This window comes from Rana temporaria, chromosome 3, assembly GCF_905171775.1.
Source record: "Rana temporaria chromosome 3, aRanTem1.1, whole genome shotgun sequence".
Lineage (NCBI taxonomy): Eukaryota > Metazoa > Chordata > Amphibia > Anura > Ranidae > Rana > Rana temporaria.
The window spans coordinates 66,373,921-66,386,407 of record NC_053491.1 but is presented as its reverse complement, the minus strand read 5'-3'; the positions used below and the strand labels follow the sequence as shown (position 1 = coordinate 66,386,407).

Sequence of the window (12,487 nt, the reverse complement as noted above, 5' to 3'; positions counted from 1 at the left end):
AGGTAAAATAAATGTTATAGACATTTTTTTTTTTTTTTTTTTTTTTTAAATACGTTTTATGAAAGTGATGAAAAATTGCATTGTACAAAAGTGGAAAGATTGAGCTGGACCCATAAATTTGCCTTATAGGTGTTACTATCCAGTAGTGTGATTATGGTGATGTAGGTGATCTGGATATTTTATTTGGCAGGTAGTTTCCATACCCTAGCAGACCACCACAGTTTCTTTGGTTTTTAGTGCAAAGCGGCAAGAGTAATAATTGAAATGCCACACTATATACAAAATGATATAGACCCAAATCAAATTCCTATTAAAAACCCAGGTGAATGGGTTAGTGGGGGCTTCCAAAAAGCATTGTATACTCCTTTTATTATTATAACGAAATGATAAATAAAAAAATTCATGGGAGCCAGGAATCTTTCTGATTGATAGGGGATAAAATACTTACCGTATTTATCGGCGTATAACACGCACCAGCGTATAACACGCACCCTAATTTTAAGAGGGAAGTTTCAGGAAAAAAACTCAACAGCACCTTTTATATTCCAAAGCCCCCCCCTGCACATTACACATAGATACCAGCACATTACACATAGATACCAGCACATTACACATAGATACCAGCACATTACACATAGATACCAGCACATTACACATAGATACCAGCACATTACACATAGATACCAGCACATTGCATAGATCTCATCACATTACACATAGATACCAGCACATTGCATCGATATCAGCATATTACACATAGATACCAACACATTGCATAGATATCAGCACATTGCATAGATCTCAGCACACTACATAGCCCCCCCCCCCCCCCATACACTACACTGCATTGTCTCCCTGCACAGTACAGCTCATTTACATTGCACAGACCCCTTGCACTCCCAGGAGACTGCCAGCATACTGTAAAGTTTAAAAATAAAGCACGGCCAGTCCCTTCTACATACCGTAGCCTGTGTTCAAGCACGGACAGTTCCTTCTCATTCATACTGTGTTCCCCGGCTGGTCACATGATCGCTCTCCTCTCATGTGACCGCTCTCCTCCTCCAATCTGAAGCTACACTCGGAGGGGGAGGAGGAGCAAGAAGAGGAGAGAAGGGACGAGCGATTCAGTACGCTGGCATCCCAGGACCAGGAGAGGTAGGAATCTGGCCGGCAAGACACCCCCGCCCAATCCTCGCTCCCCCCCATTGGTAAAAAAATGACATCGGCGTATAACGCGCACCCCCGATTTCCCCCTGATTTTAGGGGGGGAAAAGTGCACGTTATACGCCGATAAATACGGTATTTGACTCATTAAAATGCAAATCAATTTATAACTTTTTTGAAATGCGTTTTTCTTGATAGTTGTTATTCTGTCTCTCACTGTTAAAATAATCCTACCATTAAAATTATAGACTGATCATTTCTTTGTCAGGGGGCAAACTTACAAAATCAGCAGGGGATCAAATACTATTTTTCCGCACTGTAGTGATATCAATAAAGAAGTAGTCCTATCAGAATCTTTAATTATGAACAGTGCCAGCAATCTTCTGCAAACTGTTCCACAAAACATGTGACACCTGTGTCCGCTCATCTCTATACTGGACCTCAGAGGTCGAAAGAGCTTTTCCATAATAGGTACGTCATTCCAATATGCCTTTAACCGTAGCTTCTCCCACCAACGTTCTAAACAAGCCACAACAAGAAGAACATCGTAAAACGTAAAAAAAAAAAAAACAGCATTACACCTCACTACCCTCCTTCAAATATGCAACACAATGGCATCATCTGCAAGTACCACTCCTATACGCATTACGCCCCAAAGTGAACTTCCTCAGTAGGTCTTTTTTATTGTCCATTTGACTCCTACTGGAATAATATTTTATCTGGACTACTGAACAGTGCTGTGGTGCTTTAGTTCCTAGTGCCATGTCTCATACCGCACAGCTCGTGTATTGGGAACCTCATCAACATGGTGGGAGCTCCTAACAGTGTACACTATTTTCCAACTGGATTTTTTACACTGACTTGCTCTCAGCACCTGATTCTTCATGTTGGATGTAATATTTTATGTTTTGCTTATTGTGCCAGGATGCAATGATTTGCATGGTTCTTCTGTAGTTGCTCCCTTCTATTTATATTTTGTATACCCTGCAGTTTTTAAACATGTAATTTATAGTTGCCGGTTCTTTGGGCAGAATTCTACAAGCTTGCTATATATGTCATGTGCTACTTTACTACTAAAACTGACAGGTAAATTACCCACAACATATGTACCTGTACAATCAATTTTTATCTTCTGACAGATAAAATGATCTGTTGTGCCATAATTGTGCAATAAAATCCATAATTTAAATGAATGGTTCATTAGACTTAGGGGGTGTGTACATTTCTTTACAATTGGTGAACTCTGCCCAGATCAGCACTGACACTCCTATACACGCAGCACACAAATCTGCCCATTGGTGGCGCTGTTACCTAGCTGTCTGGTCCTGTTCAACACTAACCTTGGCTTGGCAAATTGTATGCAAAACCTGCTATGTTGTTTAAAAGGGTGTTTTATATTAAAATAATGTTAATCTCTGCAGGATCTAATGGAGCAACTTGAGAAGCAGGATAAGACAGTCAGGAAGCTGAAAAAGCAGTTGAAAGTATTTGCAAAGAAAATCGGGGAGCTTGAAGGTAATATGCTGCATCTGCTTTTGTATCATCCAGTTTAATCTGAATATACAGTTACCTTGATTTTCTCATCCCATGTGTCTTTATAAGAGTTCTGTAAACTGACGATATTTTTGCTCTGACATTCATTGAGGAGATGTTGAATAGTTCCAGCGTGTGCCATGGTAAAAATGTCTACAGAAGCATTTTCTTTTACAGAGTTTTAATAAAATTCAATCCAACATATTAGTTTGACAAGTTGATGGTTACATCACAAAGAAAACATATAGTACAAAAAAAAAAATAAAGAAAAATACTCGAGCCTTGTAAGTTCCAAGACAGGCAATACAAAACATCTAGAACATGGGTGCCCAACCTTTTGAAGAGCGAGGGCCACTTAAACAACTTGGTAACCAGTCGAGGGCCACAATGAGCGGAGCGGGTGGATGACAGATCACGGATACTCTATAGGCCCTCTGATCCGCCCAGATGGAGGGAGACGAATTCCCTTCTGTTTTTCAGATTGGAGGTAGGCGGGGTAAACGGACATCTGTCGCTCTGTAGAGGTGAATTGAGGGTCCCATTTGGTTGGTCTGGTCGTGTGAAAAAGGGCTTAAGGCTGCTTTCACACTGATGTGCTGCGGTTTACCCACACCGCGGGTGCAACGTAGTGTACCTGTGTCTATCCTGCGGGTTAGCTGAACTTTGCCATAGACGCTGTAGAGGAAGCATCGGCGTATGGGGCTCTGCTCCGCAGACGCTTTCTTCCTCTACCACCAGCTTCATTTACAACACTGATGCTGTGGTATGGCGATCTGGGCTTGCCAACCCACCATTCCAGAGCAGGAGGTCGTGGGCCACATCAAAGGGCTCCGTGGGCCACATGTGGCCCCCGGGCCACTGGTTGGCCACCCCTGATCTAGAAGGTCTGCATAAGCATTTTCAATACAAATTCTATGCTATTAACTTGGATCTAGCTCCCCTATAAGTGGATGTTGCTGTGTTGCAGGAAAACCAAATAAGATGTCTCATTGGGCCTCCATCTTGGTGATGATGGTTTTCTTTTTCGATTTGGGCTTCATTAAATTGTCATAAAACCCTCAGTCAGATTTGCATATCATGACAAATGAATATACTAGTGTAGACAACTGTAAGTAGAACTGATAAAAAAAATATTTCCAAATACCTTATTTTATTCTCTACTGTATATATGCTGGTGAGGTGACTTTTATTCACATGCTCTGCACTGTGCAATCAATGGGCAGAGCAACCATTAAACCTGTGACGTATCCTGCAGAAATCACTGCAGGAAGTTTTCTTTTTTTTTTCTTGTGCCTGCCCGGCATCGATAGGCAGTCACATGGTTTAACTGAACAAAAAGTATTCCAAATTAAATGAAAAGAAAATGAATCCACAACCCTTTAAGCAATTATTTCTATCTAAAATAACGATAATAACATTTATTAAAATGGTGTTAAACAATTTTTCTCTTTACGTCCATGGACAGACACAGCCTTCAAAAGTCTTGCTATAAACAGGAACATAACCCTTATGTCAAGACTTGTGAAGGCTGTGTCCGTCCATGGATGACAGAGAAAAGTATTTTTCGGTCAGTACAAAAAATCCCCTTTTCTCTTTTCGTCCATGGACGGACACAGCCTTCACAAGTCTTGACATATGGATTATGTTCCTGTTCATATCAAGACTTGTGAAGGCTGTTCGCGTCCATGGATGACAGAGAAAAGGATTTTACGGTGAGTACAAAAAATCCTTTTTTTTCTAATGGACCCCTAAGTGGTTTGTGCCATAATGTGCTAGTATGCACCACACATTAGCACAGACTTACCTGTCAAACATTGCCCTCTATTACTGCACTGTCATGGTTGCCGTTGGTCCTGGGTGCCTCCATCTTCGTCCTGTCTTTTTTGCGGGTTCCATCCGTTTCTGCCGCTTCATTGGCCACACTGTGATGATTTCGCTCCCCCACATGTTCACAGGGAGGCACATCATTGCTACCTTGATCTGATGTTGTACATGTACTCTGAACTGCCCATGCTTGGCTTGGTGTACATGAAAGCTGACAGGCAAAGAGAAGGATTTATGACAGTAGAGACCAATAAAGTGTCTTCTGTCATCAAATCCCTACCTGGCAGCGTTAAATACCACTTTAAACAATATTTGTTTTGAATGAAGACTTGGTTCTGAGGCCCAGTCATTGGGAGGGACAGATAGAAGAGGAGAAAGAACTAATGTCACTCAGTGATGAAAAAAAAAGTGATTTGGGACAGCTTTTAAAAATGAGGAAATTAATGGCTTCCCAACAGGCACCAAGGGGAGCATGCACAATAAGAGTGGCAACCTAGCACAGGATCGCCTGCAATGACCCTACGTGTGCTGTAGGGTTCTTTTGTTATAAATGTCCTCCAGTTTCTATATAATTACAGTTTGCATATTTAATTTGTATTACAGTTGGTCAAATGGAGAATGTGTCTCCTGGTCAAATAGTAGATGAACCTATTCGTCCGCTCAATATACCACGTAAGGAGAAAGACTTCCAAGGAATGCTGGAGTATAAGAAGGAGGATGAACCAAAATTAATTAAAAATCTTATATTGGGTAAGTATATGCAAATTTTTTTTTCTTATGTATTCTGATCCATAAGCACGACCATACACCAGCAAATCAAGGATCTCAAACAAGAAAAGAGAAGACAAAGCCGCACCAGCATAGTGTATTACAGTTTAAAAACGTTATGAAATAAAATATATATACAAGACCTACTCACAAATGTAGTAGAAAGAATCGCAGTAAGGCTTAACCAACATGAGCTGCAGCAAGTGGACCTCGAACCACACTCCGACTAGTCTTGGAGGAAGTGAAGGGTCACCGCCGGCTGACGCGTTTCGAAGCTCAATGCCTCTTCATCACCCCTTATCTTGTGATACTAAAGCAGTGTAAAGCTGGCCATAGATGAGTTTTTTTTTCAGCGAGTGGGTTAAGCAAAAAACTGACCCTGCTGTGTCTTTGTATTCTGACAGCAGGGAGACTTTCCCACCATCAGATTACACAGAACAGCGCTGCAAGCTATAGCCAGCAGCACTGATCAAGTGGCTAAAATCCAACAGGATGGTTGATCGGTAGATCGACTTCTGTTCAACCACTGTGGCCATATATGGATTGAAATGTGGTCAGTCCCTGCTGAACCAGATGAATTTCGGACCATGTACGGGGAGCTTAAGAGTAATACCACGTACACACGATCATTTTTCGGCATGAAAAAAACAACGTTTTTAAAAAATGTAATTTAAAATGATGGTGTGTGGGCTTCACATCATTTTTCGGGTTCTGAAAAACATCAAAAAATATTTTTTCGAACATGCTGCATTTTTTAACGATGTTTTAAATGATGTCGTTTTTCGGGTTGTAAAAAATTATCGTGTGTGGGCCAAAACTACGTTAAAAACCTGCGCATGCTCAGAAGCAAGTTATGAGACGGGAGCGCTCGTTCTGGTAAAACTACCGTTCATAATGGAGTAAGCACATTCATCACGCTGTAACAGACAGAAAAGCGCAACTCATCTTTTACTAACAGGAAATCAGCTAAAGCAGCCCCAAGGGTAGCGACATCCGAATGGAACTTCCCATTTATAGTGCCGTCGTACGTGTTGTATGTCACCGCGCTTTGCTAGAGCATTTTTTACGATGGTGTGTGGGCAACGTCGTTTAAATGATGAAGTTGCAAAAAAACGAAGTTTTTTCTACATGCCGAAAAACGTTGTTTTATTTAATGCCGAAAAATGATCGTGTGTACGCGGCATTAGGCCTCTTGCAGATGATGCACCTCTTTGAGCATCTATTTTTTCAGACGTTTTTTTTTTGCATTTGCATGAATTTTTTGCGCATATGCATTCGTGCAATTTTGCAAATTTGCGCGCACATGCACGCAAACCTAGTCTCGCGTTCACAATATGTTATGGACATTTGTGCACATGAGACGTAAATTACTGGCCAAAAATGTAGATTTTTCAATTTATTTATTTTTACTGAAGAATACATGGCGCTTGTTTGTGCGCTTGTGTGCATAGGCACATTACAATTAATGGGCTGTATTTTAGCTCTGTAAAAAAAAAATAAGCTATACTGAGCTTTTTCAAGCTGCATTGTGCAATTGGCCTTAGTGAGTGCATGGTATATGCAGTGAAACGCATATACATTGTCTGAGCATTAACAAACATAATAGAAATTGCATTTAAAAAAAAAAAAACTTATACAACCACAAGATTAACTGAAGTAAAAAATTGGCTTTAAAAGAGAAGTGTGGCCAAAGCTTTTTTGGACACACTTTTCTTATGCGCTCCTGTGTCCCAGATTCATCCGACAGTTGACTTTGCAGACCCAGTCCAGGTTCTGCAAGGATCCCGACTTTAAAGTCAGGGTCCACCCAGATGCCTAATCGGCAGCTGGCTCAGCCTTTCAGCTTGCTGCTGAGAGCCTGAGCCAGCATCTTCTGCCCCCTCCACAACCTGGCGCTTCAGTGAGTGCTGCAGGTGCAGAGCAAAGAGCTGGTGACTGACCATCACCACTCTCTGCTCAGTGAAAACGGAGGACTGAGCGATCAGCAATCATGCGATTGCTCGGTTCTCTGTCTTACAGCCAAAAGAGGACAGCTGCAGCAAGCCATATAGTTGAATATGTATATTTCTTTTTTTATTTTATGCACTTTTCCTTTATGTTGTGGTAAACTATAGAGTTTAACAGAGACATGGTTGTCTGCATTGAGGCACATTGCGTTAGAAGCCTGTTACCACAAAAATGTTATTAGTGCATTCTAATTTCTGCCTTTTACTGATGACTGATGCCAACTGTGTGGGTGGAGCCCTGCACGGCCACACTGTTTTAAAAAAGTGACAGCTAGCACAGGTTTCTCCCTGTACTTCTGTCACAGGTAGAAGGGCAGCTATTGGCAGTTGCAGCAGTGGGAATATGTTACACGTTCCACCCTAAAAACAGGTAAAAAATGTAACATGTTCCCAATTTACACTATTTCTCCACAGCACACCTGCACTGCAGGATGTATGCTGGGGTGCACTGCAAAAAATGCAGCCTGCCCTAAGTGTTTGTGTAGCCAGAGCCTAGTTGCTTAGATGTAGCTTGAATTGAGGTGAAGAAACAGATGATTTATGCAAAGCAAATCATTAATAATAAAACAAAAAAAATACAAATGTCACGCTTGCCAAGTGAAAATATTAAATATACAGTGAAGATATTAATCTAATACATAGTGTAAAACAAAAAATAAAGTGAAACATATATAAAAGAATTTAAAAAAGTTTTAATATAGAGAGTTCTGAAAGGTAAGTGAATGTTCTTGAGATAAAGGGATCCAGTGGGATGATATGATTCTGGGAATTCCACCACCAAGCAAAAGAAAGATCCTCCTGTGACCATCACTCTATAAGTGAAAACACTTACCAGATAGTGTGGACCTCCTGTCTCTAGTGAGGACCCATACAGATGCAGATATAGCCCTCTGCAAGTTGAGGTGATCCACTGTGTCTCTGGAACCAGCTGAGGGTCAGGAAAATTCATCCAGGATATCCAACATTTGTCTGGGAGTCTCAATCCGCCATAAACCGCGGGGCATGTATATGAAAAGTAGGGCCTCCAATAGCGTGATAGTCTAAAAATCGCTTTATCAATCATGCAAAATTGAAAGCAAATCATTGTTCAGGGAAATAAGTGACTCGTTTATCTAAAAGGTCAAACTGAATATTTAGGTTGGAAGATTTGTAATTGCCTACTCAACCGCCCAATACTGCATTGTGAGAGGGGAGGGTAGACCATTGCATGCACCTCATACACAGAAGTGCCAAGTATTTCAATTTATTTCAAAAGGCAAACAAAGGGGTGGAGGGAGAATATGACCTTTACTGGTGAGAATATGAGCTGTAAATATCCAGGAACTTTAAATATACATTTTATTTCTTTATCAGAACTAAAGCCCCGTGGTGTTGCTGTGAACCTTATTCCAGGATTGCCGGCATATATATTGTTTATGTGTGTGCGCCATGCTGATTACCTCAATGATGACCAGAAAGTTCGCTCTCTTCTCACATCAACAATTAACGGTATTAAAAAGATCTTAAAGGTGAGTTTTTCGTCCCTTCCCTCTGATCTGATCTCTCTGATACTTTATTCTACCTCTGGAGGTTTGTTTGATTCATAACTAATATTTGAAATAATAGTAAGCAGCTTAGAATTGGATGGAATCTGGAAAAACTTGATATTTATAAAAAGTAACTTTTATTTGTTTAGACTTTTAAAATGTTACAAATATAGACAGAAATGGTTTCCAGCGATCCTGTGTGATCCCAAATCGTTGTTCCTGTCTCTTTAAGACAACCTTATCATCATACAATATAAGGTATATCTCAAAGTATAAATCCTGATCCAAACCGTGATTAAATAGTCTTTGAAAATGTCCTTTGGTATATATGTGATTATATACACCACCAATTCCAGCAGTATCGTAAGAGTTGTTGGTATTTTCAAACCTGCATCAACATCAATAGTGTCCACCTCTATGTGCAGTGTTGCCAACCGTCCGTATTCTTACTGACAGTTCGTAAAAACTGGCACTTTTTTCCCCCGTTCGTAAATGTCCGTGGTTGCGGGAATGTGCCAGTAAAAATAGCCAAGATCGGTTCAGCTTGGAACTGCGCATGGAGATTGGAGGCAGGGGGTGATTGGAGACATGGGGGGGATGGTGGCTGCGGTGGCACCGCAGAGGGGGATGGAGACAGGGGGCAATGGAGGCAGGGGGAGATTGGAGGCAAGGGGTGTTAGTGGCAGGGGGCAATGGAGGCAGGGGGAGATTGGAGGCAAGGGGTGTTAGTGGCAGGGGGTGACTGGAGGCAGGGGGTGTTGTTGGCACTGCACAGGGGGATGGTGGCACCGCAGAGGGTGGGGGATGGAGACAGGGGTTGTTGGTGGCACCGCAGAGGGGGATGGAGGCAGGGGGTGATTTGAGGCAGGGGGAGATTGGAGGAAGGGGGCCTGGGGGATATTGGAGGCAGAGAGAGATTGGAGGCAGGGGGAGACTGTGGCACCACAGAGGGGGGTGAAAGGCAGGGAGTGTTGGTGGCAGAGGGAGATGTGACTAAATAATTTGCCCTTATTATATAGAAAAATGACAAAAATATGTTTTTTTACCTTAATATCTACATTAAATCACATTGCTATATGCCTAGCGTACTTGTTTGGAGCCTAAATACTGGAATGTGCACCTAAAAATGTAATTTAGTAACTTTTGTAAAAAGCCAGTAAAAACGTGGCTGCGCCAGTAAATTTCAGGTGTCGTGCCAGTACATTTCAATCTGGTAGGTTGGCAACACTGTCTATGTGATCCAACATTCAGCATGCAAAGGTGATCCCCCTCACCCAATGTGCCCTCACCTGGGGGATAAGACCAAAGAATGGTCTATATGCGCTATTTTATTTTTATATTTATACACACATTTCTATTGGTGAGGGTTTACATATACTTTTATCCAAAGTACACCTCTATTGGTGACACGTAGTAGTGCACTCAAAGTGGAATATGTTTGCCAACCAGCTACCTCCTCAAACACTGTCACTACACTAGTAAATTTGTAACCTCTGTGTGACGGTAGTAGAAAATATCCCCATCAAGCATTCCCTTCTTCCCATAAAGAAAATCACCCAATATTCCACGAGGAGGAATATTCCTGGGATCGCCCAATAATCCACACATGAGCCAAGCTTACTGCTGGAACAAGAGGGACTTTAATGGTACAACACCTAGCTTATATGTAGTTACAAAACTGTTACAATGACAATCTCCGCCCCCTCACACAGTGGGGGGTCCCATACAGATTATAGGCAGACACTTCGGAGCCGACCCTGTAGACACATTTCTTAAGGGTAAACACAGGTCTTCTTCACACACACAATAGATCAATTACCCTTTAAAATAGAGAGCTGGCTGGGGAAGGGACATTAACATTTCAACAGTCTGTTAGCAGAGGAATGAGTCACACATGAAATCACCTTTTACCTCTAACACACACAGCATTACTAGCAGGGAGAATTAAACTGAAGCATATAGGCAAAAAGTCCTTCACACTGGCCCCCCTTTTTCTCCCTGCTCCGGCAACCCGGTTGGACCTTTCCTGGTCCAATAGGGTTGACGGGTTCAGAGCTTTTAGTCCGAGGTTAACTCCGTTTGGCGTGACAATCCATCGGCATTCCCGTTTTGCTTGCCTGGGCGATAATGAATCGTAAAGTCATAGGGCTGTAAGGCCAAGCTCCAGCGTAGCAAATGGGCGTTGTCCCCTGAAACCCGGTTAAGCCACACCAAGGGGTTGTGATTGGTGATGAGAGTGAAAGCCCAGCCATAAAGGTAAGGTGTGAGCTTTTTGAGTGCCCATACCAAGGCCAAACACTCTTTTTCAATGGTGGCGTAACGGACCTCCCTTGGCAACAGCTTCCGACTCAGGTATGCCACCGGGTCGTCGGATCACACGCCGGTCAGTCCCCAAGTCTTTGTGCGATCTGCAGAGTCAGTGTGAAGTACGGCGGATGGGTCTGTGCGCCGCCGTCTAGGTATCCCGCTATGGGAGGGGGTAGGTTATGGCTCTGAAGTGACAATCACAGGAGATTCATAAAAAGAAAAATTTATATTTGTTGAAATGCTGTAGCACTGGTGCTCAGAGTCTGGGGGGAGGGGGGGTTGGATCAGTGCCCCATAGGGTCAGCCACCCCCTGCTCCCTCCGCAGCCGCCGGTTCTCCTCTTTGAGCTTCTCCAGCTCCATCTCCAGTTCATGGAGCCTGGGGGGGTCGGCCTGCTGTGACCTAAGGCGGTTGTTCTCCTCCTCCATGCGGCTTATGCACTCCTCCAGCTCCATGTACTCACTGATCAGCTCCTGCTTGCTCATGTCCTGCAGGCTCTCCATGTGGTACTTCATCATCAGGAACTGGGTGGTGGTGTAAGGGGCCACCGGTGGGCCCTTGGCGAACATCTCGACCCGCATCTGGTACGCCCGCTGCGACTCCCTCTCCAGTCGCTTCTTCTCCTCCCAGGTCAGCTTGTTATATGGCTTCCAGGACCTCTTCTTCTTGGAGGGTAGCCGGCGGTGCCTCTTTCTGCCCAGCTCCCTCCAGGGCCCCTCCCGCTCTTGGCTGTCGCCCACCCGGCTGTCTCTTAATCCCTGGGCGGTTTTTTCGTTACCCATGACCAGCTGACAATGGTGTTCCCTGTTGTTACGTAATAACAGATTGTACCATGAGGGCTTCGTAAGGGGTGCCCAATGGTTCTTCCTGACCCAGCTCCTGGGGATCCCAAGCCGAGTCTACACAATGGGCTGCTGCTGGTGGGCGGTACACAGGTTGAGACCAATTTGACCTGGTGTTGTCGTTCATGGGGCAATTCTGCTTGAAGTGACCCAGCTGTTTGCACCGGAAGCAGCGTTGTTCGTTGTCCTCCTGGCGTGGATAGCGAGGGCTAGATGTCACCGGTCTGTTAGGAGGTTGGTATCTAGCGGCTGGTGGGTGTGAGGGCGCCGTTGGTCGTGGAGGTTGTACCCGTGGTGTGACCTGGTTCATCTTGCGAGTATCCGCATATTCATCCGCCAACTTAGCGGCCTCTGGTAGAGTCATGGGCCTGCGATCTTTCACCCAGTCTTTGACATCCGTCTGGATGTGATTGTAAAATTGCTCCAGGAGCATTAGTTGCAAAATGTCCTCTGCGGTGGTGGCCTGGCTGCTGTTAACCCAGTTAGAGGCCGACAGGGATAACTGGCATGCCCATTC

At 43.5% G+C, this 12,487-nt stretch overlaps 1 protein-coding gene across 13 annotated transcripts in view; it reads left to right on the top strand.

Moving 5' to 3' along the window:
* MYO5A (myosin VA) overlaps window positions 1-12,487 on the top strand; it is a 241,964-nt gene that overhangs the window by 198,228 nt on the left and 31,249 nt on the right. For all 13 annotated transcript variants that reach the window (XM_040342698.1, XM_040342697.1, XM_040342696.1 and 10 more), the window contains 3 exons: window positions 2,586-2,679; window positions 5,125-5,271; window positions 8,649-8,803. In XM_040342698.1, the coding sequence (XP_040198632.1) occupies window positions 2,586-2,679; window positions 5,125-5,271; window positions 8,649-8,803 (396 nt within the window). The remainder of the gene's footprint in view (window positions 1-2,585; window positions 2,680-5,124; window positions 5,272-8,648; window positions 8,804-12,487) is intronic.